At 40.5% G+C, this 26933-nt stretch overlaps 2 protein-coding genes across 2 annotated transcripts; both read left to right on the top strand.

The window, feature by feature from the left end:
• The first annotated feature begins 14682 nt into the window (after nucleotides 1-14682).
• Nucleotides 14683-25170, top strand: LOC137649364 (zinc finger BED domain-containing protein 5-like). Its single transcript, XM_068382347.1, has 4 exons — nucleotides 14683-14717; nucleotides 24086-24365; nucleotides 24547-24732; nucleotides 24880-25170. The coding sequence occupies exons 1-4, from the start codon at nucleotides 14683-14685 to the stop codon at nucleotides 25168-25170; spliced, it is 792 nt and encodes a 263-aa protein (XP_068238448.1).
• A 146-nt stretch (nucleotides 25171-25316) lies between these two features.
• On the top strand, nucleotides 25317-25793 carry LOC137649363 (zinc finger BED domain-containing protein 5-like). Its single transcript, XM_068382346.1, has one exon. It carries the CDS (start codon nucleotides 25317-25319, stop codon nucleotides 25791-25793), a length of 477 nt encoding a protein of 158 aa, XP_068238447.1.
• The last annotated feature ends 1140 nt before the right edge of the window (nucleotides 25794-26933 follow it).

Raw genomic sequence — 26933 nt, 5'->3', positions numbered from 1 at the left:
TATATATATATATATATATATATATATATATATATATATATATATATATATATATTCATAACCACTGGTGGGGTTATACAGGGTTGCCCACTATCACCACACCTCTTCAACCTATACTTGGAATGGGTAATGAGAATGGCACTTGGAGATTATGAGGGTGGCATAGATATAGGAGGGACAAAAATATCTAAAATGAGGTATGCAGATGACTTAGTGCTTTTAGCAGAAACTAAGGAGGAACTACAGAGAGTGTTGAGAATGGTGGAAGAGCAGTGCAGTAGGTATGAATTAGTGATAAATAGAGAGAAAACCAAAAGTATGAAAATTGGACGCCAGAGAGAGGCCTTAGAAATACAGCTATCAGAGGGAGAAGTGGAACAAGTCAATGAGTTTAAATATTTGGGAGTGTTTTTCATAGCAGATGGAAAGATGGAAAGAGCAATTCAAGACCAAATCTCAAGTGGCCACAAAGCATTTGGAAGGCTAAGAAGAATTTGGAAAGATAGAAATATATCCATTAAGTTGAAAATTGGACTATTGAGAGCAATAGTAATCCCCACTGTGATATACGGTGCTGAATGCTGGATAGTGAAGAAGAGAGAAGAGAAAAAATTATTAGCCTTTGAAATGAAATGTCTGAGAAGAATCTGTGGTGTAAGATGGGAGGACAGAATTACGAACGAGAGAGTGAGAGAAATGGCTGGTGTTGAGGACACAATTCTGATTAGAGTGGAAGATATTCAGAGGAGATGGTTTGGGCATGTACAGAGGATGGAACAGGACAGATGGCCAAAGATGGTGCTTCATGGTCGAGTGGCCGGAAATAGACCGAGAGGACGACCAAGAGATTCATGGGTGAAAACCTTCAAGAAAGCAAATAGAGGCGAGACATTTCAGCAGCTGGCACAGATGGCATTAGATAGGAGTCTCTGGAGAGAATGGATATATCAGATGCAGGACCCAACCCGGAGAATTCCGGACGGGATTTAGTGAGTGAGTGTGAGTGATATATATATATATATATATATATATATATATATATATATATATATATATATATATATATATATATATATATATATATATATATATGTATGTATGTATATGTACACATATATATATATATATATATATATATATATATATATATATATATATATGTACATATATATATATATATATATATATATATATATATATATATATATATATATATGTGTGTGTGTGTGTGTGTGTGTGTGTGTGTGTGTGTGTGTGTGAGAATTGTACTTTTGTTAAAGATGAGTGGGACCTTGGTCCAGGTGAGTCTTTCTGCAGCAGGCAACAAAGATCAACAGGGGAGGAAAGGAGCGCTAACACTTTTGGGCTCAGCACCCTCGCAATAACTTTGGTGCTGCAGTTCACTAACCTTCACTCTGATAATAAAGTCTTCTCCATCCAGAGACCTCAAAACTCCACACATGACTAAGTAATTAATTGATGGTCTACCTTAGCTTTATCAATCTAAGGTTATCTACACTCTTAGGCTCTATTTCAAATCCGTCTTCGTGATCGCAGAGAGATGCTGGACAGGCATTTACGTTAACATAGACCACGGCAATGGATATGAGCAGTGATGTAAAGTTAAATGGGGATCTTCACCTTCAAAGCACTAAGTTAAAGAAGCATACACTAGCTTATACCAACTTACCTATACCTACAGTTAGTTACTCTCAACATCTCGGATGCAACTAACCCAAACTAAATCATAGATTGGTAGAATCTTCAAATAATGGGGTTAAAGATACTAATGTCTGCAATCTATTCCAATTTCTTTATTACAGTAAAGAATAGAATCAGTAACTGAATAATGACTTCAAATGGCAAAATTAGTAAATGACGTGTTAACTACACTTTACAACGCAAAACATTGAAAATAATAGAATGAATGAGCACGTGGGATTAACCCTCAAACTGAATAAATAAAATAAAACTCTTATGGTAAATAACCTATGCAGTGGGCTACTGTGAGGTCCAAACACGTGGTCATTGACCTCAGACCAGCAAATAAAGCCCAATTACATTAAATTCCACACACGCAGCCCGAAAAATGTAATGTCAGAACATTACCTAAGCGTAACTTAGAGACAAATGTAAACTTATCTAAAGGGGGAATGCTCATTAATTAAACTCACAAGATCCTGGGTGCCCGTGTCCAGAGAATGGCGGTCTTAAGTTCTACCTCACTAGGCCTACTGCAGTGGTTTAGCGGAATCAGTGGCCCTTTCCAGCTCGCCCCTAGCCTTGATCAGAGGTTTCTGCAGGACTCGCTGCATCTCCCAATATCCTCGTCCTTTGTGGAATCCGGATCCGTCATTGTACAAGGGGACAGGCTAGTGGGAGCAAGTGGGAGCACGAAGTTGACTTGGGAGCAATTGACCCACCTGGCAGTAACGTGTCATGGCCTGGAACTTTGTGAGGTCGAGTTCAGGTCGGCATCGTCCAGCTTCTTTCACTCGTTAACAACGCATCTCGATGCGTAAGCCAGTGGTCTTGAGATGCTATCTCTAATTTAGGACAGGCTTGAAACACTTGTGGTTTGTGAGTTTTAAGCAATATCCTTATTTAGAATACAAGGAAAAATCTTGCAACTCCAGAGGACAATAAATAATCCTAGCCCCAAACATCTGGCATACAAAATAAAAAGTGAAACTAAAAGGCAATTAGCAAATTGGGCTTACATGTGTGGACAAACATACCTCCTTGATTAGCAGACTTGAGTTATAGTAGAGAGAAATTTGAAGAACCTAAATACTTAAGGTAAAATAATGAATACAAATATATTCATCCCGAGACACTCGCTTAACGAAGAATCATCACTCACAATTTCCCTGCCGTGACGTCACGAACAATAACAATGACTGCATAGAATATACTGTGAAGAAGGGTAGTGAAGAATATATATATATATATATATATATATATATATATATATATATATATATATATATATATATATATATATATATATATATATATATATATATATATATATATATATATATATATATACTGCATTCATACATACATACATACATACATACATACATTATATATATATATATATATAATATATATATATATATATATATATATATATATATATATATATATATATATATATATATATATAATAAATAAATATTTACATTTGTGTATATATGTGTGTGTAAACCTAAAGAGGAAAAATCGTTGTTAATGATTACAGTACAGCATTTCCTTAATTTTCGCAATGTTTTACCCTCATTTCATTGTTGGCATTAACCCTGCTATTTCACAAAATAAGTTTCCCAGAGAAAAATGCGATAATTTGCACACACTGATGACAGATGACGACTGGAATGCCTGGCAACTCTGCTTGTATAAGAACAATCACCTATAAATTTAGTATAAATATTAATGACCTGTTTATTTTATGACAATATCCTTGATAAGTTATTCTGATATACCTTAATAAGTGTTTGTGTTCTAAGCATTTAAAACGAACAAAAAAAAAAAAGTTCTTACAACACCAGAAACGCCTGCAGCACTAACTTCTGACGTAATTTGTGTCGAGGTCCCAGAAGGTTCCGAACCGCTGTTCCCTACCAATGCTTGCATCACTCTATATATACAGTAGTATGGAATAAACCACTTCAAAAGCTTCTCAACATCATTCTTGCCAAACAACCCAAGTAAAATTATTTTTATCATGTTGAAAAGTGAATGCTTTGGCCCTTCTGCCCATTGCTGATGTACCAAAAGGAATGCAATGAATAAAACAAAGTACACTTGAAGATACATTGCCATTTATCGAGTACATACAAAATACTTTTGTAAATGAAATGCAAAAACAAAATGGAAGACGTTCCAATTGTGGAGAATTTTATTTTTATAATTGAATTAAATGTTTGAGTGGGACCTTAGTCCAGGAAAGTCTCCCTACGTCAGTTATACAAAGATCATCAGGGGAGGATAATGAGCACTTACACTCGGGGCACAAACACCCTGCTAATAACTTTACTGCCACAGTTTACTAACCGTCACTCTAAAATACTAAAGGGGGAAATTTTATTGTCCAGAGGCCGGAAAACTCCACACGTGAAAATAAAAGTAATGTGATGGCTTACTCTAGCTTTGTCAGGTCTATAGTCATCTTCACTCTTAGGTTCTGTTTCGACTCCGTCCCAGTGACCCCAGTGAGATGCTGGACAGGTATCTTACGTTAATGTAATTAGAGACAATAAAAAAAATGGGAGCAGTGATGTAAAGTAAAGTTTAAAAGTTTAAAGATATGGATCTTTACCTTCGAAGCAGATATATTAGTACAAAGTTCCTCGCTGAAACCACTTATAGACTTACTTAGACTTACTCCTTTTAAATATCGGGTATTCTGTCCCGTGATCAAATATTCATAATTTGCACATTGAATTAAATGAGGGAGTAAAAATACAAAGGAGGTTTAATTAACCTAATATTGATTTATTTTACAAATTTACATTGAACTAAATGGACATCTGAACAAATACAAAATGGTATAAAATAAAAAGGAATGCAATAAAAAGCAATTCAAAATAATAAAAATGGTTGCTTAGACACGTGGTCCTCTGCAATGATCAATAATCAAAATTGGATTGGACACGTGGCCCATATAACCCAGAGACTGTGCTAGTCTCAAAAGCAAAAAATGATATCGAAAAAAATATATACACACAATTCCACCGCACACAGTCCGAAATATGTAATGGCCAGATAATCTATTTAAGTTAAAAGTTAATCTAAACTAAAAATGGCGGAATAACTAAGTGGCCACTTTTGTAGTACCTGCACTCCTTGGAAGACTGTCCTTTGCCCTTCAATGACTGTTGACCTGGTTGCACTTTACCCTCTTGACTGGCTGGCTCACCCCAAGAATTCTCACTTTGGCCGATAGGGTTCACCAGATTCTTCTTCTTCTTTATCTCTCCGACCGGCAGGACTCCTCTGTGAGTCGAGTTTTGGGAAGAGGGAGAGGGGTTAGCTAGAGGTGCACAGCTTAACTGACTAGCAGGTCAGTCGGTCACGGCGACTTCCGAACGAATGGGCCGACCATAAGGTCGAGACGGCTCACCTGGCTTCACCTTTCAAGACAAGTGACGAACGTTGAACTCAGGGAACCAATTGGAGGTGCCATATCGGGACTTTAAGGCAGGGCAATATATTGTTGTTAGGAGTGCATAGCAGGCAGGATTTTGTAATAAATACTCAGAGAAATCTTGCTGCTCTAGGGGAGTTCACATATACAATTATCCTACCTATTCTGGCTTGCTAAAAATTAATAGTAAAAATGAGAAATAAGCAATGGGCTGGTGCGATGGGCAAACATCTTAAAATTAACAAACCTTAATTGTTATTGAGAAATAAAAGATGCATTAAATTCAGCAGTATTTAAATTAATTCAAAATTAGTTTAATATTTATCTCGACCCACGTAATTCAAGGAAAGAACCAAGATACGCCGGGATAAGGCTGTGACTTTAAGATTATGGCGTACGTTATTGTCAACAGATTTGGTAGATTTAAAATAGTCCTCTCAATGTTTTGATAAAGAAAACTTAATGTAGGAGAGAACGTTTAAGGGGTAGCAACAGTATTATTAGAAGAGAGCTAAAAATATGAATGAAAGAAGAAGAGTGAAGAAAAATTCTTCACACCAATTAAGTCATTATTTAAAGTGCCAGAATTGAATGTTTACGAGGTCACCTTCTATGATAAATCCCGTACGATGAATTCTGTTAAAATATGCCATAGAAAATTCAGTATCTCAGATCTCATTCAAATCTATATGATGTTCTCGATGTTCTAAGGAGAGAAAACAAACAATCAGAATAAGAAAATCTCAACTTACCGCTACTTGTGGCTTTGTATGCAATTGTATGTCCAGAGCTAAACTCTTCAGGAATCCACTGATTGAAGGTCTGAGAGCAATATTTTTTTGGTAACACATTTCCCACTGATGGCGAAATAGCGGAAATGGCCACGCCCCCTTTGGTCAATGTACTACAATCCACCGCAACTGTATCTCCATAAGGCCCAGTACAGACTATGATTCATGATGCGCGTAGTATTGAATAGATGCGTTGAAAAACTACTTTTTCAACACGAAACCGTACCACCAACGTGTTGATGGGCCAGCTCGATTTCTGCTGCTGGGCCTAGTCACTCAGTGCTGCGTCAGCGTTCAAAGTGGAATGATGTTCGCTCAGCTCTCCAGCGCACATGGCTTAACTCTGTCTTCTATAGAGTGGACAACAACCAGCACTTCATTTTATTTCAATCATAATAATAGTAATAATTTGAATAATAATTATTTTATTGATTTTGATATTAATTTTGATAATAATAAAAGTAGTCTCTCCTGGTAGAGAGCATCGGCATACCTCTTTCTAATAGAAAACGTAACATCTGGCAACAAAAAGTAACTTTTCTTGGTGATTAATTTTCTCTCATATAATATAATATATATATATATATATATATATATATATATATATATATATATATATATATATATATATATATATATATATATATATATATATATATATATATATATATATATATATATATATATATATATATATATATATATATTTAAGAATTAGGTAATGAAGAAACTTAGAAACATCACACGGTGTACATACTTTATATATCTATATCTTATCTTAGGTCTCTGGTTTCACAACACTCTTATCCAATGAAGACAAATTATATCAGGACTGGAGAGATGCCAAAGACATATCAGGCACACCCAACCTAATCTACCTTCAGTCCAAAACCAATCAATTCAAATATTACCTTCAGCTCTAGACTATTGCGCGCCTTCAGCCTCGACTAACAGTTAAAAACTTTAAGGTTCAGGGAAACTAATCATTATGATAACGTGATATAAAAGCTAAGTTTCTTTTTGTGTGTTTTTTTTTTCTTGTTTATTTCCATTGGGACTTTCATTAACTTCGTTACTTGCAGTTACAACTAGGTCGAAAATAGATTCCTATAGAAATAAGAACTATTTTTCAACTTTATATGGGATAAATCTTTATGTATTCAGATGCAAAACGTACAAAATTGGTATTTTTTTCAATAAAAAGTACAATTACATCTCGAAATTTCAATTTCATATATTTTTTTTCTCAGCGTCTTATAAATGTACAGCTCAAATTAAAAAGTAACAAAATGTTACTTTCGTAAACGCCACTAGGAACCTTGTATTAAGGCAGCTAGCACGGGAAAACAAGTGAGTAGTGTTGCAGTACAGTTTGGCCGCTAGTAAGTTTTTTCAACACCACTACTGCTTCACGAGGCTGATATATGAATCATAGTCTATTATAGGCTTAACTGTTGGACATAAGAGGTTGCCTGACCACTCAAAATGTGCAGAATGGCCACCTTATGCGGGCTGTAATACACTTTCATTTACAAATGTCAATAGTTTAAAAAAAAAATCCAAAAAGCAAATTCATCATGTTACACATTATAAAGAATTTTATTGTAGATTACAATAAACTGCAATAGATGTTAATTTTTGCTTACTGTTTTCTGAAAGGGAATAATAATTAATGCCACAAAACTGAAAATTTAATCAATTTTCTAATATGCATTTTTATGAATGATTGTCTTTTCACACTGTGTAAAGAACACATGGCAGAGGTGTTATCTCTATGTTTCATCACCTTTAATAACTGGAACAGTCCATAGTGCCACCCTGGTGACACTTCACTTTACGTGTTGCACTGTGAGGTGTCAACACCTTCACCCGATTCTTATCAGTCCCAATCAATTCACTGTTCCTCGCAGCGCTAAGCGACAGGTTTTAGCACACTACCTGCCGCCACCACATACCCTTTCAGCTCTTGCACTTACTTCGCGTAGTGTTTAAGGAATAGTCTGGATGATTTCCATCCAGTATACAAGCAAAGACGCTCAAAATCCATGTATTGGAAAAAGTTCAGTGACGAAGCAATTTTTCTGGGATCATGACTTGCGGGTGTACTGTCAGGAGCCGCTCTGCGAATGAAGTAGGTGATCTTCACCCTTAGTTGTTTTAGGGATAAGTTTGAGCCCGAGGTTTCTCCTTTAAAGAGCTGTCCTTCCCTGAAGTCTGAAGTTCTACGAAGATAGACCTTTAGACACTACTGGACACAGCGAGACATCTTCCTTCAGATGGCAGATTCTCCAGGGACCCCACCTTTTGGTAGGTAGCTCGTTCTTGGCAAGAAACGTTGGGTCAGGGAAGATATTCAGTTCTCCCACTTCTGTGAACTGAATATGGCCCTCATCCCGAGAAAGAGCCACTATTTCACTAACTCTGGCCCCTGAGGCTAGAGCAAACAAGAATATAACTTTTTGAGTCTGGTCTTTCAAAGAGCAATCCTCATTGTTCACTGTTGAGGCAAAATGTAGGACCTTATCCAAGGACCATAAGATGGGCTTCAGAGGTGCTGCAGGCCTAAGTCTAGCACATGCCTTAGTGATCTTGTTAAAGATTGAATTGGATAAGTCTACTTGAAAGGCGTAAAGCAGAGGTCAAGTCAAGGCTGACTTACACGTTGTTATCGTGTTGGCTGCTAAACCTTGTCCATGAAGGTGAATAAAGAAGGATAAACAGAAATCTGTTGAGATCTCTTTTGGTCTTCTTACCTTGACAAAAGCAACCCACTTCTTCCAAGACGACTCATATTGCCTTTTGGTAGATTTAGACTTATATTCTTCTAAGAAGTCTATACTGTCTCTCGAGATCCCAAACCTTTTCTTAACTGCAAAGGAGAGAAAACCATGAGATGAAGGTTTTGGGTTTTCTGTGATGAAGTGAAGACAGACCACTTCTGTACTTGTTGAGTCAGAACTAGGTCTGGCAGAAGGACCAGTCTCAGCTTCAATTCCAATACTAGAGGGAACCAATTGCTCTTCGGCCACTTGGGAGCCACTAGGGCTGCCACTCCCTGAAAGGATCTCAGCTTGTTGAGGACCTTCAACAGAAGGTTGGTTGGAGGGAACAGGTAAACGCAGGTCCATCTGTTCCAGTCGAGGGACATGGCGTCCACCGCTTTTGCTAGAGGGTCCTCGTATGTGGCCACATAACGATGTAGCTTCTTGTTGTCGCTCGTCACGAAGAGGTCGATCTGCAATTCTGGGACTTGACGTAAGATGAAGGAGAATGATCCTGCGTCTAGGGACCATTCTGACTCTATCGGCGGGAGCCTGGATAGAGCGTCTGCCGTCACATTGCAGAACCCTTGAAGGTGAACTGCTGATAAGTGCCATCTCTTCTTTTCTGCCAAGCGTAAAATGGCCAACATCACTTGGTTGATTTGGGGTGATCTCGAACCTTGACAATTCAAACATCTTACTATCACCTCGCTGTCCAGAATCAGTCTTATGTGGACTGAATGGCGAGGGGACAATTTCTTCAGCGTGAAAAAGACTACCAAGGCTTCCAAAATGTTGATGTGGAAGGTCTTGAATAGAGAGGACCAAGTCCCTTGGACTTTCCGTTGGTGAGAGTGACCTCCCCATCCTTCCTTTGATGCGTCCGTGTGGATGATGACTGAAGGTAGAGGTGGTTGCAAAGGCACAGACCTCTTCAGGTTTTTGGCCTTCGACCATGGCTTGAGTAGTGATCGTAGTCGAGTCGGTATCGGTCTTCTTAGATCTCTTTGAGCGTTTGATGCGTATCTTCTCCAGACTCCTGATGCATCCTTTAGCTGTGCTCTTAGCACCGGGTCTGTCCCTGATGCAAACTGAAGGACCCAGCACTCTCTCCTGTTGGCGTCTTGATATCCTGTCGGATTTCAGTAGTCTCTTGACAGATCTCGCTATCTCTCTCCTCTTCTTTGGTGGAATGGAGAGATGGTGTGACTGTAAGTTCCAATGTATTCCAAGCCATTGAAACTCCTGAGCTGGAGATAGTTGAGACTTTTTGACGTTGATCTTGAATCCCAGATGTTCCAGGAACTGGATCACTTTCTTGGATGCTTGCATGCATTCCGTCTCGGATGCTGCCCACACCAGCCAATCGTCCTGGTAGGCTACCACCTTGACACCTTCTAGGCGTAGTTGTTGAACGACTGCATCTGCAAGCTCTATAAAAATCCTTGGGGCTATGTTTAGTCTGAAGGGCATGGCTCTGAAGACTTATTTCTTCTTCTGTAACCTGAATCCTAGGTAGGAGGAGAGTGAGCGATTGATTGGAATATGCCAATAGGCATCTGCCATGTCTATGGAGACTGTGTACCCCCGTTTTGGCAGCAGGATCCTTATGTGTTGAAGGGCTAACATCCTGAACTTGTAATTTTCTATGAACTTGTTGAGTGGCGACAAGTCCAGAATGACTCTGAGTTTGTCTTAGTCCTTCTTGGGAACACAAAACAGCCTTCCTTGGAATTTGATGGACTTTGCCCTCCTTATCCCCTGTTTGCTCAAGAGTTCTCGTGTATATTCTATCAGGAAGGGGGTGGAGTGTTGGAAGAATTGAGGAAATGATGGTGGAGCTGTCCTCCAGCTCCAACTTAGTCCATTCTTGATTAGGCTGTGGGCCCAGGGATCTAAGGTCCAGCGATCCCGAAATGTTTGGAGTTTTTTCTCCTACCGGAAACATCTCATTGCTTCGGTTGTCCGGAGGACTTGCCTCCTTGACCGCGCCCTCCCCTACCCCCTCTTCCTCTTGAGGGGCGTCTAGAGGAGCCTCTATTTGACCCTCTACCTTTAGGGCGAAAGGTAGTGGTCTGCCTCTCATAGGCGGGAGTAAAGGCTGGTGATTGGGTCACCATCTACTGGGGTACCATCTGGTAGGTGGGTTGGGGTTGTGCCACCATCTGGGGCACCGCCGTCATTAGAAGTTGCTGTTGTTGTCTGACAGGGCGAGAGGGCAACCTTGGTCTCTTTGTCTTCCTCTTCAGTTGGGGACCCTCATCCGGGGAAGACTTCCTCTTAGCCGTCATGCCCCACTTTTGGAGAAGATTCCTGTTCTCCGTGGCAGCCTTGTCGACTATTTCCTTGACCACTTCTCTCGGGAAGAGGTCCTTTCCCCAGGTATTTTAAGATATCAGCTTCCTGGGTTCGTACTGCACTGCAGCCGAAGCAAACACAAACTTCCTACATGCAATTCTGGCCCTAACAAAACCATATAGGTCCTTGACCAGCGTTGCCAAATGTAATTTGGCCACGACCATGAACATGTCTGGGGATCTATGATCACTTGCCATTGCCTCCAATGTAATTTGGAGGGACAGAGAAGCTGCAAGCCTTTCCTTTGTCTCTTGCTCCCTATGCAAGAGAAAGTCAGACAACTTAGGGAGGTTTTCGCTGAACTGGCGTCCAGCAATATCCGCCTCCAACTTCCCAACTGAGAAGGTAAGATGTATTTCCTTCCAGTCTTTGTCGTCCGTAGGCTGAGCTAGGGATAAAGGTCTGCACTCCTCAAGTGTAGGAAAAGGTTTCCCAGCTTCTAATGCCTTCATAACTGCCTTGAACCCTTTTTCCACAAAGGGAAAGGCCAGTTTAGCTGGAGCAAAGTAAAAAAAGAAGGGTGTTTCTTACTCAGGGCTGGCACTTTAGAATTAGTGAAGCCCCCTGTCTTTCAGACTGCTAGTCATCAAAGCTTGCGCCTTCACATGGTCAAGAACTATGACCTCTTTCAGGTTCTGCCTTCAGACGGACGAAGCAGTCTGGGTAAGACTCAAAGCTGGGCCAAAATTCGACATCCTCAATGAGGATGGCTCCCAGCTTCTCTGAAATAAAGATCTTCCCGTTTGTAATTGGCATGTACTCTGCATGCGTCCAAGGGTTTACTTCAGAACATGATGGAAGATCCTTCACAATGAGTCTCTTTCCTCAATGCAGCTTCCCTTTCTTCATTTTGCTTACAAAGACTCTCCATCATCGTCATGAGACTAGCCAGGGCTTTTCCCATTTCGTCAGATGGAGGAGCAGAAGACGTAGAGGGCACTGGTTCTGGGGCTGGAACCGACGAAACAGACTCCGATTCGACGTCATCCTCTTCAGCCTCAGGAGCCAAGGTAGACTCCTCTTCTTGACCCTCTGCCAGAAGGTCCTTCTCGGTGTCTTCCAACACCTCTGACATCCTCTCATCTAGATGGATGTCCTTCATCACGTCCAAAACATCCGTATCCACAGAAACCTGGACGCAAGGGATCTCAGGTTGAGGCCGTGGTATGACGGCATCCGCAGTTTCCTTGGGGAACAGATAGGCCCGCATCCGTTCATTCGGAAGGTAAGGCCCCGTGGCATTCTTCTGGAAGCCACGAACCCATCTGCGCAGCTTACTCCCTGCTGCATCCCTTGACTCCGTTGTCTTGGGGTCATCAAAGGCCTCAGTAACCAAGGATTTGCATACATTACATACCTGGGGGTCCCAATACTTGAGAGTTCCCTTGGTGATGGATTAGAGAGAGTGCACCCTGCACTCCTCATGGCCGCAGAAGTCCCTGCTCCTAACGTTGCAGAACACTCGCGCACACTTAGGGTGGTCCTCCTGTAAAGAGAGGAAAACTTAATGAGTATATGGTAGTTCATCTCACCTGATAAACTATATAGATATTATTATTAATATTTTTGCATTTTTATTGCAGATAGCTTAGGATAGACAAGCTAGAAAAGAATTAGGAAAGACACAAACATGTGTTTTCTGTCCAGCCTATTGCTGGGACCTCCCTCAATATTAAAGCCTAGGGTTATCCTATTCAGGAAACCCAATGGAAGAGTTCTAACTTGTAAGGATAGATAAGTGTAACTTAACACTGACTTCCCAAAGGTTTAATAATGAGGGTCATTTGTAACTGATCATCTATCAGTATATGGAAAGAAATCTTCTTTTCCTTATATAGTATGGTCTCAACAATGGACTGTACATGGACGCACAGGGTATGTTGGAAAATTAACTACTGTATACTTTACACTATAGTTTTCTGTTTGAAGTACGATCTATACTGAAAATATATTGGCCACTGTATAGTCATATACTGTAGTTCTAGCCGGCATGTTGCCGGCAGGGCTAGCACCTGGGGTGGGGTGGGGCGAGCTGCCGGCGCACTAGTCCAGCCGGCGTCTTGCCGGTCAGGGTAGTGGCCGGCAGCATCAACCCGGCCGGCAGTTTTTCCAGCGGCTCGCCGGCTACCGCCGCACTAGTCCAAACGGCACCTTGCCGGCTAGGGTAGTGGCCGGCAGCATTAACCCGGCCAGCAGCTGCCGGCTAGGTTAGTACCCGGCGGCACTAGCTGATAGAGAGAGAGAAAGCAAGGAGTGAAGGGTGATGTAAGACAACAGCCAAAGGGTTGCAATGGCTAGGCCATCACTAAAGGACAGAGGGGGGGTGAAAGGGTCCTGTATGAGGTGTGGAAGGAGCCGACAGGGTTGCCAGTCCATCCACGCCTTTAAGAAACTCTGTTTTGGTATCGGCGCCATCCTAGGCGGCAGGAGAATATCTATTCCCCAGCCTAGGATCTGGCAATACAGTTAAGGGGCCGGCAGCAAGCTTGCTGCCTCCTCTTAACAAAAGAGAAGCAGAGTTCCAGTGCCGGCGCCATCCTAAGCGGAAGAAGAATGTCTATTCTTCAGCCTAGGGTTTGCGAGCACAGGACTAGTCTACTAGACGGCAGGGCGAAGGTGGCAATATCATATAACCCCTTCAGGTGTGGTCTAGGGAGGTCTAGCTTCCTATGCCGGCAGTATAGTCCGACAGGGGAATGACTATTCACCCTACCCGCCAGCTGCCGGCACAAGACTATATACTTTGAGGTGCTGACCGAAAACCAAAACCTGCTATCTGCGGCTAAGGGAAGGGACAGAAAACCCTAGCTTAGTCCTGCCTGAATGACAACTCGAGACACAACCAACTAGAGTTGTAGCCTAAAGCTACACTCAGAGGGAAGGAGGGATTACCCTTAAATCTCCCCTGGAGACGAGTATCGGTTTATATAATAATTCTAGGAGATATCTATCGCCAGCTGAATTGATAAAACGATACACGAGGGTAACCGGGAACATGTATGAAAGTATACTAAAGCCACTAGGGTAGTAGCCTAGTGGCAGGCGATAATCGACTATCTTAATCACCGAAACTCTCTCGTATACTATCTCAGAAGAGGAAAATTTATATGCAATCAATGTATCTTACATGTATAAATTGCCTAAATAGCTTTATTTAAATTCTATAACACTAGGAATGTTATTATATCATGCATGAAATTAAACTAAAATGCCTAGGCTAGGAACCTTAGCGTAAGCAAGGTTCGGTTACTTAAATCGCTGAAATTATCAAGAATACAATCGGCATAATATAATTAACTCCTAGCAATGAAGACTGAATAGCTATAGTTATTCATGCTATTTATACCGGGAAAGTCGTTCTGGCTAACTAAATAACTCATGCGTTACAAACGACATCGCCCATGACGCCTCCGGTTCAGGCACCAGCTCTTCCACTTAATTTTACCTAATTTCACTGTGAGGTAAGAGCTAAAATCTATACAATGTAAAGATCAAATACTCAACTTTCCAGAGGCAGAAGAGGCTGGAAATTGCATGATAAATCCAATGAGATAAGCGAAAACACGAGAGCGAACAGGAAAATCACCGAGCTAGTAGCGCCACACTTAAAGGAATAAACATGGCGGAGACGATGGCGCCATCTAGATACTCAAGGTAGTAACGGAGGAAGGGTACCTTGATAACGGCTCCCCTTCTATTTTTGCCACTTTCCCCCTCGAAGCGAAAACGCTATTCGGGGTGAAGATTGCTATGTGTCGTAACAAGATATACGTCCCCTAATATTATGCAATATCCTTGAGAGAAATTTTAAGGATATTCGCGCCAGGAGTTAGAATTCTGGAGACCTAAAGGTAAATTCTCTAGGAATATCACTGTAGTCAAATATACCCTAGGAAGCTACTTAAAGGAACCATCCATCAGGACGAAATGGCCTGAGCCCAAAAAAAACAGGTGTACAGTTGCCTCCTAGTATTCCTTTACCCCTTACGCTTATGTTTTATGAAAATAGTATGGTAACACCGCAATGAAAGCCTATTTGTCTTGTAACGACGGACGTGAATGGTCGAGCTATTGGTATGCCAGTGCTCCTATTTTTATAAACACTACTGTAGACAATATATTAATGATATACAAATAATAGTTCACATTACAAGTGAAATAAGTTGCTGTTAAATACTTAGAAAAATAGTATAGTAACAGAGTAGTAATAATAGCAATGGTAAAAATCATATTCATTCCTGATTAATCAGACATCGTCAACCTTCGTTACATTCAGTTGAGGCAGGCGTTTACTGAAATCCAACTTTAGTTCATAGTAGATATATGGGTTCTTTTTCAGAACATAATTATTTGAATGGAAATACGCTTTCGATTTATATAATCCATCAATTTATAAAGAAATGAGATCATAAACCGCAAATTTCAAGACCTATAAATATAATTTCATAAAGGCAATTATGATAGCCATTGACAGGTCATGATACGGAAGGCTTGGGGAAAAATTAATAGACAACCCGATGTATAAAGGAACAAATATATCCAGTGTATCATTCATATATATATATATTTTTTTAATTTGAGCCACGTCTCACCAGAGTAGCCTAGATGGAAATTTCTCTGGGCGGTAATTAAACTCGAGTCATCTGAGTAACAACACACCTTAACCACCCTGATGGTCTTTATATCATTGGTAGATATGGTTGCACACCGATAAAATCAGTACTCATATAGATAAGAGAGAGAGACTGAACTATGGTTGGTTTTATTTTGTCAATTTCGTTGGTATTATCAAACAATACTATATAGACCTTTTATAATACCTTGATAATGACAACAGGGACTCGATTAGATAAATGTTGTATAGCCATGTCATTATATAATAAGATAACTCCGATATCCTTGTGTCTTCAATACTTATTACAATACGGTGGGGGTCTGAAACAAGTTATTGACGTCAAACTAGCTGTTTCACAGATCTCGTTCAATATGTAATATTTCCCTCCACATATGACCTAACAAAACATCAAGTAGGAATCATCAGTCGCATGTTAATTTTTATGAAAATAAATTCCATGATGATCATTCTCAGAGTAGTAAGGTATAAATTCATGACGGGCAGTTCGAGAATTTATCGGTTGTCAAAAGCCCACTTGACAACGGAATTACTTTAGGGAATGTAAGTGCTTCGTAAGATATCACTTTTAATACTAAATATTCTAGATAAGATAATTAGCAATTAAAACTTGCAACTAGATGCACCATAGATGGGTAGATACATAGAGATAAAGAGATGGGTTGAATTGCTTTCAGTTATCGTCAGGTTTAGAATTTTTATTTTTTTTTTATTTTACCTTTAACTTAAATGACTAAATTGCACCCTCAGTTGAGCTGGCCTTGGTCTTAATCGTTGGTAAAAAATAAAATACCCAAGTCTTTTATTATATAATTATGAATTTTCTTTATTAAAATCAGCTGGATTCATCGATGAATTTATAGCAAATATCTGAAAACTATGTATTACAAATTTGTGATATTCAATGTTTAATCGCAATCATAACTTCGTATTAACCTTTTGTTTTAGTACTCAAGCAATACTGGTTGATTGAAGCTTATTATTTTTTTTTTTCAGTTTCCATTCTCATAACATTCCTTACATTTGTGGGCAAGGTTTAGTGAAATCACTATGGAAATAAATTATTTAATTCTAGTTATACAATGTTGAATTGTAAAAAAGAAAATAAGTAAAACAAGATCGTATTTGAAACATTAATATTTTGTCCATCCACCATTATGTGCAATAACATCTTGCAATCTGTTTTGCATTGACGAGACGTGGTTATACACACCTTTTCGGTTGCGGCGGAACAGTTCCCAATCGTTGAGAACATGCTGGAAAAGACGCTGGTGGTTACGCTCCTGACCCTGCTCCCAGCTGTTGACAATGTTCCCCCAGACATTTTCGATCGGGTTCAAGTCGCATGCTTTGCTCAGCCAGGGAAGGAGAACAATGTCGCGCTGTTCAGCAAACCATGCTCGGACAATCCTCGCAGTATGGATGGAACAGTTATCCTAAAAGAAATAATATAACTGATTAATCATACTGTTAGAACAAGGTGGAAGGAGAACAATTTATATTTTCAATATAAATGACGGCAAAATAATGCCGTTTAGTCCAGCAAAAGGAGTCACAATAATGATTAATAAAAGGGCTTGAGTAGCCAAGGAGGAGACGTGGGTGTTGTGTGTTGATAAGAATATTTGGTCTACTTTTCATGAAGAGGCAAAAAATACCTTGTAACAATTTCAGTGGCTTTATTTGGCCGCTTTAGATTCATCAGGGAATGTAGATCAATGATGTTGATGTAAGATCCTTTTACAGTTATAAAACTAATAAATCCAAGACAAAAGTCTTATTGAGTAATTTGAAACTACTTTATGACCAATATCAGCAATGAGTTGATACCATATTTGTCAAGAAAGGGCATTCATATAACTAAAAAAAAAAAAAAAAAACAATGCACATACCTGCATGAAAATTATCTGCTCAGGATAAGGAAGAGCATAAGCGCGAACGGAAGGAACCATCACCTCTTCCAAAATTTCGAGATACTGCTCAGCGTTGAACCTTCCACTGATCTCGGCCAATTCACCAACGCCATGCAGGTGTATCCACCCCCAAACGTTATAGGTGATATGGCCGCTTCTGGCTACTTGATAAATATTCTGGCTGTCGTATCTCTTGTTATCACGCCTCCAGCAATGCAGACGACCATGCGTGTTAGAAGCGAAGGTCTTTTCGTCACTGAAAATTACTCTGCCCCAGAAGTCTAACCCCTCTTCCAAATAATGTTGAGCAAATTCCAGCCATGCCGTTTTATGACGATCCTCCAGCTTTTGTTTCACTGCCGGAGTCCTATGGTGGATACCGTCTGCGTGGAGCCTATTTCTTATAGTTCCAGACGAAACACGCAAGTTCAGTGTGTCCCTTATGGCAACTGCATTTATAAATGGGCTTTGCGTGGCTACTTCCGAAATCGCCCTATCTTCTTCTGGGGTCGTTTTTCTTGGCCCACCAGCTCTTGGCCTGTCGTTGAGGTTTCCAGACTCTTCCCATCTTCGACACCAAAGTCGAACTGTTGGCAATGAAATTCCTAATTCTTTTGCAATACGTTTGTAAGACATGCCAGAGTCTCTCATGCCTACAATTCTGCTCCTATTGCTGATTCTTTGTTGATTGCGATCCATTGTCTACTCTAGTCACTAAACCGCTACTCAAGAGAATGACATAATGGACTAACAGAGGTCACGACATCACTTACTGGCCCCGACTCTCTCTCTCTTTCTGAGTTATACAGCTTTAATCGAGTCCCTGTGTCATTCTCAAGGTATTAAAAAAGGTTTATATAGTACTGTTCGATAATACCAACGAAATTGACATAAAATAAACCCAACCATAGTTCAGTCTCTCTCTCTTATCTATATGAGTACGATTTTATCGGTGTGCAACCATATCTACCAATGATATAAAGACCATCAGGGTGGTTAAGGTGTGTTGTTACTCAGATGACTCAAGTTTAATTACCGCCCAGAGAAATTTCCATCTAGGCTACTCTGGTGAGACGTGGCTCGAATTAAAAAAATATATATATATGAATGATACACTGGATATATTTGTTCCTTTATACATCGGGTTGTCTATTAATTTTTCCCCAAGCCTTCCGTATCATGACCTGTCAATGGCTATCATAATTGCCTTTATGAAATTATATTTATAGGTCTTGAAATTTGCGGTTTATGATCTCATTTCTTTATAAATTGATGGATTATATAAATCGAAAGCGTATTTCCATTCAAATAATTATGTTCTGAAAAAGAACCCATATATCTACTATGAACTAAAGTTGGATTTCAGCAAACGCCTGCCTCAACTGAATGTCACGAAGGTTGACGATGTCTGATTAATCAGGAATGAATAGGATTTTTACCATTGCTATTATTACTACTCTGTTACTATACTATTTTTCTAAGTATTTAACAGCAACTTATTTCACTTGTAATGTGAACTATTATTTGTATATCATTAATATATTGTCTACAGTAATGTTTATAAAAATAGGAGCACTGGCATACCAATAGCTCGACCATTCACGTCCGTCGTTACAAGACAAATAGGCTTTCATTGCGGTGTTACCATACTATTTTCATAAAACATAAGAGTAAGGGGTAAAGGAATACTTTGAGGCAACTGTACCAACGACCTTCTACTCAAGTACTTCTGGGACACTATCTGTTCCCCTTATCTTAATGACACGAAATTCACAGATGGTTTATGCCAGCTTCCTCTTGCACATTAACATCACAGAGACTTTGGGCTCATCTGTAAAATCTGGACCACAGAATTGTGTACTGAATCTTCTCCTTAAATGAACGAACTAAGAGTTTGGCCTGGGTGAAACATATTCCACAAGAGATGTTAAACTTTCTACGGACTGCTACAGATCACACAGCCCTCGGCAATGGATGCAATTTATGAAGTACTTATTTCCAAACATCATTAACACTAATGCAGATGAATGGTTCTTGAAGTTTGATACACTGTTTCAGTTTATGCATTTTTCGTGTAAGTCCTGGAAAACGTAAAACTCAAATTCATTGTATCTTGCCACAAATTATCCACAACTTGTTAAGATCAAAATAGCTAGAGATTGACATAATAAACCTACCAAGGATGGTGAGGAAATCATTGAGATGACTAGACAAAAAGAAGTATTGGCCCTATGGAATCTCCTAAAGCACGAGAAAGATCTTTATGTTGTACAATTGCTGGAATGGTGTAACTTGGGAGACACGACAATAGTGAACTGAGCCTGCACCATGAGTTCAGTACCAAATTTTCTGAAGATTGGCTATGATTGTCCAAAGATGTTTTTAGAGTAAGAAAATCAATCAACGGTCCATTCAGTGCTGGAATAGACTTCAGAAAATCTTTAGTGGAGCTGAAGTAACCCAAGAGGCTGTTGACAAATTACTCTAATACCTGAAAATTGTTGAAGAGTTAACAAGATTTTGTCAAAAGCAGATTACAGGATAAGGAGAAACTCTTACATGATACAATTCCTCCCAAATGCCAGATTTTTTTTAATGTACTACTCAGTCAACAACAAAGTACTCGATGGTTAGAAGGGATGCTGCAGAAACTGTTAGATAAATTGACGATGCTAGAGGAAGATGGGTCTAGCATACTAAAACTGAAGTATGAATTGACCAACACATTCTCCTTCCTCACAGGAATCTTCTCCAAAAGTGGGGCATGTCGGCTAAGAGGAAGTCTTCCCCGGATGAGGGTCCCCAACCAAAGAGGAAGACAAAGAGACCAAGGTTGCCCTCTCGCCCTGTCAGACAACAACAGCAACTTCCAATGACCGCGGTGCCCCAGATGGTGGCACAACCCCAACCCACCTACCAGATGGTACCCCAGCAGATGGTGACCCAGTCACCAGCCTTTACTCCTGCCTATGAGAGGCAGACCACTACCTTTCGCCCTAAAGGTAGAGGGTCATATAGAGGCTCCTCTAGACGCCCCTCAAGAGGAAGAGGGGGTAGGGGAGGGCGCGGTCAAGGAGGCAAGTCCTCCGGACAACCGAAGCAATGAGATGTTTCCGGTAGGAGGAAGACTCCAAAAATTTCGGGATCGCTGGACCTTAGATCTCTGGGCCCACAGCCTAATCAAGATGGGACTAGGTTGGAGCTGGAGGACAGCTCCACCATCATTTCCTCAATTCTTCCAACACTCCACCCCCGTCCTGGAAGAATATACCCGAGAACTCTTGAGCAAACGGGTGATAAGGAGGGCAAAGTCCATCAAATTCCAAGGAAGGCTGTTTTGTGTTCCCAAGAAGGACTAAGACAAACTCAGAGTCATTCACTCAACAAGTTCATAGGAAACTACAAGTTCAGGATGTTAACCCTTCAACACATAAGGACCCTGCTGCCAAAATGGGCGTACACAGTCTCCATAGACATGGCAGATGCCTATTGGCATATTCCAATCAATCGCTCACTCTCCTCCTACCTAGGATTCAGGTTATAGAAGAAGAAATACGTCTTCAGAGCCATGCCCTTCAGACTAAACATAGCCCCAAGGATTTTTATAGAGCTTGCAGATGCAGTCGTTCAACAACTACGCCAAGAAGGTGTCAAGGTGGTAGCCTACCAGGACGATTGGCTGGTGTGGGCAGCATCCGAGACGGAATGCATGCAAGCATCCAAGAAAGTGATCCAGTTCCTGGAACATCTGGGATTCAAGATCAACGTCAAAAAGTCTCAACTATCTCCAGCTCAGGAGTTTCAATGGCTTGGAATACATTGGAACTTACAGTCACACCATCTCTACATTTCACCAAAGAAGAGGAGAGAGATAGTGGGATCTGTCAAGAGACTACTGAAATCCGACAGAATATCAAGACGCCAACAGGAGAGAGTGCTGGGCTCCCTTCAGATTGCATCAGGGACAGACCCGGTGCTAAGAGCACAGCTAAAGGATGCATCAGGAGTCTGGAGAAGATACGCATCAAACGCTTGAAGAGATCTAAGAAGACCGATACCGACTCGACTACGATCACTTCTCAAGCTATGGTCAAAGGCCAAAAACCTGAAGAGGTCTGTGCCTTTGCAACCACCTCTACCTTCAGTCATCATCCACACGGACGCATCAAAGGAAGGATGGGGAGGTCACTCTCACCAACAGAAAGTCCAAGGGACTTGGTCCTCTCTATTCAAGACCTTCCACATCAACATTTTGGAAGCCTTGGCAGTCTTTCTCACGCTGAAGAAATTTTTCCCTCGCCATTCAGTCCACATAAGACTGATTCTGGACAGCGATGTGAGAGTGAGATGTTTGAATTGTCAAGGTTCGAGATCACCCCAAATCAACCAAGTGATATTGGCCATCTTCCGTTTGGCGGAAAAGAAGAGATGGCACTTATCAGTAGTTCACCTTCAAGGGTTCTGCAATGTGACGGCGGATGCTCTATCCAGGCTCACGCCTATAGAGTCAGAATGGTCCCTAGACGCAGGATCATTCTCCTTCCTCTTACGTCAAGTCCCAGAACTGCAGATCGACCTCTTCGCGATGAGCGACAACAAGAAGCTACGTCGTTATGTGGTCCCATACAAGGACCCTCTAGCGCAGGGGTTCCCAACCGGGGGGTCGCAAAGCCTTGGCAGGGGGGTCGCGTAGCCTTGTTAGAAGTAGCTTGGGATAACATTAATTTTATTTAATCAGTTACATTTTTCATGCTCTTACATTTATTTTGTTTCGGTCCAAAGCAAAACGTGTGCTACATGTGATACCTTACTGCATTCTCATATGTATATTTTTGTGTGGGTATTATATTTTAGGGTAAGTTATTATTAAGGAAAGCCCGAACCACGTGGGAGGTGGAGAGTACTGAGGAATTTAGGGCACACCTATAGGAAAAGATTAACATGTCAACACCTGGGAAGAGGTGAGGTGTAAGGGCGGAGTAGAAGGAGGATGAAGACCTGGAACACCTGACAGCACCTGGGAGCAGCAGAAAGGATGAAGACGTGGAACACCTGGAGTAAAAAAGGGATTTTGATGAAGGAAAAATCTATTTCTGGGGAGAAACCTGTGTTCGCCGGTGAAAAGGTCCTTCTTGTCACTTTTCTGATATAAATATATTCCAAATATACCAGAGAAAGTTAAAGTATTGGTATACTGAGGTTACTACCCTCGCGCGAGCACCCTAAGGGCGTCGTGTATAAAGAAAGGGCGTGTGAAAGCCACTATTCACAGGTCGTCTTCCAAGAATATTCCTTCGTCAATATACACAAGAGGGGTGTGCCGTAATAGCGGTCTCCATCGCAACAGCCTGGACCACCCCACCAACGCCCGACACCAGCGCCATCTGACATCCTTCTTTTTGGACTCGTGAAGCGTTGAGTTATTAAGAGGAGCGCCGGAAGAAGAAGGCGGAGAAGGGATAAAAACTTGGGCACACCTGAAATTGCTGTCGCCACGTGAACACACTCGTGGGCTGACGTCAAGAGATGGAGGAGATATAAGCTGAGGTGTGAGGGAAAAGAAGACACTTCACCACCAGTACATCTCTTCAGCACCGGTAACCACCGATCATCTTGCTCTGCATCATCGTCTCCATTGAAAAGTAAGTGATGATTATTATTCTCTTGTTTATCATGTTTAAAAATTTCTTTTTTTCTTATGTTTGTGTATTTTGTTTGACGTTTTTATGTTGTTTCTTAAACGATGGATAAGATTTTTTCCATCATTTACGGAGTGGATTATTTCACTTTTCCACTTGTGATTTGAATATTTAAGACAAACATGATTATTCTGACAGTTTTAGTTTTCTCTTTGATTTGTAAGTGGCTACGATTTACTATATTGTTATTGTTATTTTAGTTCTTGTATGATTTTCTGTATTTTTGTTAGACAAAATTCATAAAAAGAAGTTACTGTATTCCTGCAAAACCTTCGAGTAACAATCTTTTAATGTAGAGCTGTTAGCAAAAGTAAGAGCAAAGTTATCAAGAGATAGATGAAAAAGCTGTCTGAATTTTCTATATTTTTTGGTAGACATAACTACTGAAATTTATAGAAAAGAACTTATTCCTGCAAAACCTTCGAGTAACAACCTTTTGCTGATTACACTTCTTTTTCGCTCTTCTGGCAATATGTTTCACATGTATCTATTTGTTCTTAATCATGCATTTTTTTTTTATTATTTACATGTTTATCGTATGCATTAAGAAATTTATACCCGGCTCATAAATTACTCACCACCAGTCAGTGTTCCAAAGTGTGCATTATTCAACATTTTTACTTTATTTTAGCAAGGAGATAAGCAGTAGAGGTGAGTTGTGTCTGGCAAGCATGCTGTTGTGATATGACATTTTGATTGGAAACATGTTTTTATTTAAGTTTCTTGTTTATTTTCTAATTGAATATATTCCTAATATCATTTTTATTCTATTCACAGATTTGAATCCATGGCTAAACGGCGCAGATACTCAGAAAGCTACCTCAACATTGGCTTCACCACTGTACTCGCCAACGACGGCATTGAGAAACCACAGTGTGTTTTGTGCCATACTATCCTAAGTGCAGAGTCATTGAAACCATCAAAACTCAAGCGTCATCTCGAGACGAAACATCCAGAACACGCAAAGAAGGATTTGAATTTCTTCAAACGCCATGAACGGTGTCTTAAAAGCCAAAGACTCAATAGAAGTGGGTCGTTTCAGCAGCAGATTGCAACCGTATTGGAAGCCTCATATGAGATTGCATTCGAAATTGCTAAACAAAAAAAGTCTCACACGATTGGAGAAACACTTATTAAACCCTGCATGATGAAAACAGTAAATCTTATTCTTGATGTCTATGGATGTGAAGGAACAGGTTTTGACTGAAATCAAGGGTTCCCCTTTGTTTTCCTTTCAGCTCGATGAGTCAACAGATGTAAGTTCATGTTCTCAGTTGCTTGTCTTCGTGAGATACATTAATTCAGGTGACATTAAAGATGAATTCTTATTCTGCAGTGCACTTGAAACCACAACAAAAGCTGTCATGGAAAAAGTTGCAACTTTTTTCCAAGAGGAAGATCTTCAATGGGAAAACGTGTGTGGGGTTTGTACGGATGGGGCACCGGCTATGCTGGGATCGAAATCAGGATTCCAATCGAGAGTGAAGAAGCTAGCACCTTAAGCAAAGGGCATCCACTGCATGATTCAACGATATGCTCTCGCCAGTAAGACTCTCCCTGCTTCTTTGCAGGAAGTGCTTGAATCTGTAATCAAAATTGTAAATTATATCAAGACTAAAGCACTCAACACTCGCTTATTCAAAGAACTATGCAAAGACATGAATGCTGACCACGAAGTCCTTCTCTTCTACACGGCAGTACGTTGGTTGTCGAAAGGAAACGTTATTAATCGTGTCTTTGAAATGAAAGATGAAATAAAGCTATTCCTGGATTCTCAAGAAAGGAAAGATCTTGTTGTCCACTTCGAAGATGAAGCATGGAATAAAAGGGTTGCGTACCTAGCCGACTTTTTGACCAGCTGAACAAGCTCAATTTGAAGCTTCAAGGAAGGGAAACACATGTTCTCCTTTTTCAAGATAGTCTTCGGGCCTTTGTTTCCAAACTGCAAAACTGGCGTCGGAAAACCAATCTTGGAAACATCGCTATGTTTGAAAAACTTTGTTGAGTGATGGATGAGTCTCACATCCAACTGGATCAGTTCCTCAAGGATGAGATTACCGAACATCTTCAGTCTCTAGAAAAGGAAGTTAAGCGTTACTTCCCTGAGCTTTCACAGGAACAGGAGGCCCTGGTAAGGAACCCATTTTGTACTGATGTATCCAGCATCCCAGATGAAATCCAAGATGAATATCTGGATCTAAGGAACGACTCTTCAGCTCGTGATCTCTTCAAGGTGAAATCCGTGACTCAGTTCTGGTGCGGTATGTATCAGTCATACTCCAAAATCAGCATGATAGCTTTATGTGTCCTTGTTCCATTTGCTTCTACCTACTTGTGTGAAGCAGGATTTTCCACTCTTGTCAATATGAAAACAAAGAATAGGAACAGATTGGATGTTGGAGATGACATGAGACTGGCTCTAACAAACGTTCGGCCACGAATTTCAAAGCTTGCTGCTGAAATGCAACATCAGGCATCCCACTAGCTAGGTTGGATAGCTGTTCAAACCTATGTTAATATTATTTTAAGAAATATATGTTCTCTTTGTGAATTCAGGTTGGACCAATGTGATTTAATTTGCTAAAAAATATTAACAGCAATTTTAAATGTTCTCTTAGATGTTTCTTTCACTCTCCTTAACTTAACAGAAAATGAAAGGAAAATTAAGCTGATGATAGTAAGCCCTAAGTAGGGGGTCGCATGGGTTTCAGATTTTTAGCAAAGGGGTCGCGATTGCAAAAAGGATGGGAACCCCTGCTCTAGCAGAAGCAGTGGACGCCATGTCCCTCGACTGGAACAGATGGACCTGCCAACCAACCTTCTGTTGAAGGTCCTCAACAAGCTGAGATCCTTTCAGGGAGCGGCAGCCCTAGTGGCTCCCAAGTGGCCGAAGAGCAATTGGTTCCCTCTAGTATTGGAATTGAAGCTGAGGCTGGTCCCTCTGCCAGACCCAGTTCTGACTCAACAAGTACAGAAGTCGACTGTCTTCGCTTCATCACAGAAAACCGAAGACCTTCATCTCATGATTTTCTCTCCTTAGCAGTTAAGAAAAGGTTTGGGATCTCGAGAGACAGTATAGACTTCTTAGAAGAATATAAGTCTAATTCTACCAGAAGGCAATATAAGTCGTCTTGGAAGAAGTGGGTTACTTATGTCAAGGCAAGAAGACCAAAAGAGATCTCAACAGATTTTTGTTTATCCTTCTTTATTCACCTTCATGGACAAGGTTTAGCAGCCAACACGATAACAACGTGTAAGTCAGCCTTGACTTGGCCTCTGATTTATGCCTTTCAAGTAGACTTATCCATTGAAATCTTTAACAAGATCCCTAAGGCCTGTGCTAGACTTAGGCCTGCAGCACCTCCAAAGCCCATCTCATGGTCCCTGGATAAGGTCCTACATTTTGCCTCAACAGTGAACAATGAGGATTGCTCTCTGAAAGACCTAACTCAAAATCTTATATTCTTGTTTGCTCTAGCCTCAGGTGCTAGAGTTAGTGAAATAGTGGCCCTTTCTCGGGATGAGGGCCATATTCAGTTCACAGAAGTGGAAGAACTGAATATCTTCCCTGACCCAACGTTTCTTGCCAAGAACGAGCTACCTACCAAAAGGTGGGGTCCCTGGA

This window comes from Palaemon carinicauda, chromosome 11 (assembly GCF_036898095.1).
Source record: "Palaemon carinicauda isolate YSFRI2023 chromosome 11, ASM3689809v2, whole genome shotgun sequence".
Classification (NCBI taxonomy): Eukaryota; Metazoa; Arthropoda; class Malacostraca; order Decapoda; family Palaemonidae; genus Palaemon; species Palaemon carinicauda.
Note: the sequence above shows the minus strand (reverse complement) of the source record. Positions and strands in the feature narration are given on the sequence as shown.

Coding starts and splice junctions, on each gene's coding strand:
- LOC137649364 (XM_068382347.1), top strand. CDS start 14,683: ATGGCGGAGACGATGGCGCCATCTAGATACTCAAG. Junction 14,718..24,085: donor GCGCCATCTAGATACTCAAG/GTAGTAACGGAG, acceptor TTCTATTCACAG/ATTTGAATCCATGGCTAAAC. Junction 24,366..24,546: donor TTCAGCAGCAGATTGCAACC/GTATTGGAAGCC, acceptor TTTTCCTTTCAG/CTCGATGAGTCAACAGATGT.
- LOC137649363 (XM_068382346.1), top strand. CDS start 25,317: ATGGATGAGTCTCACATCCAACTGGATCAGTTCCTCAAGGATGAGATT.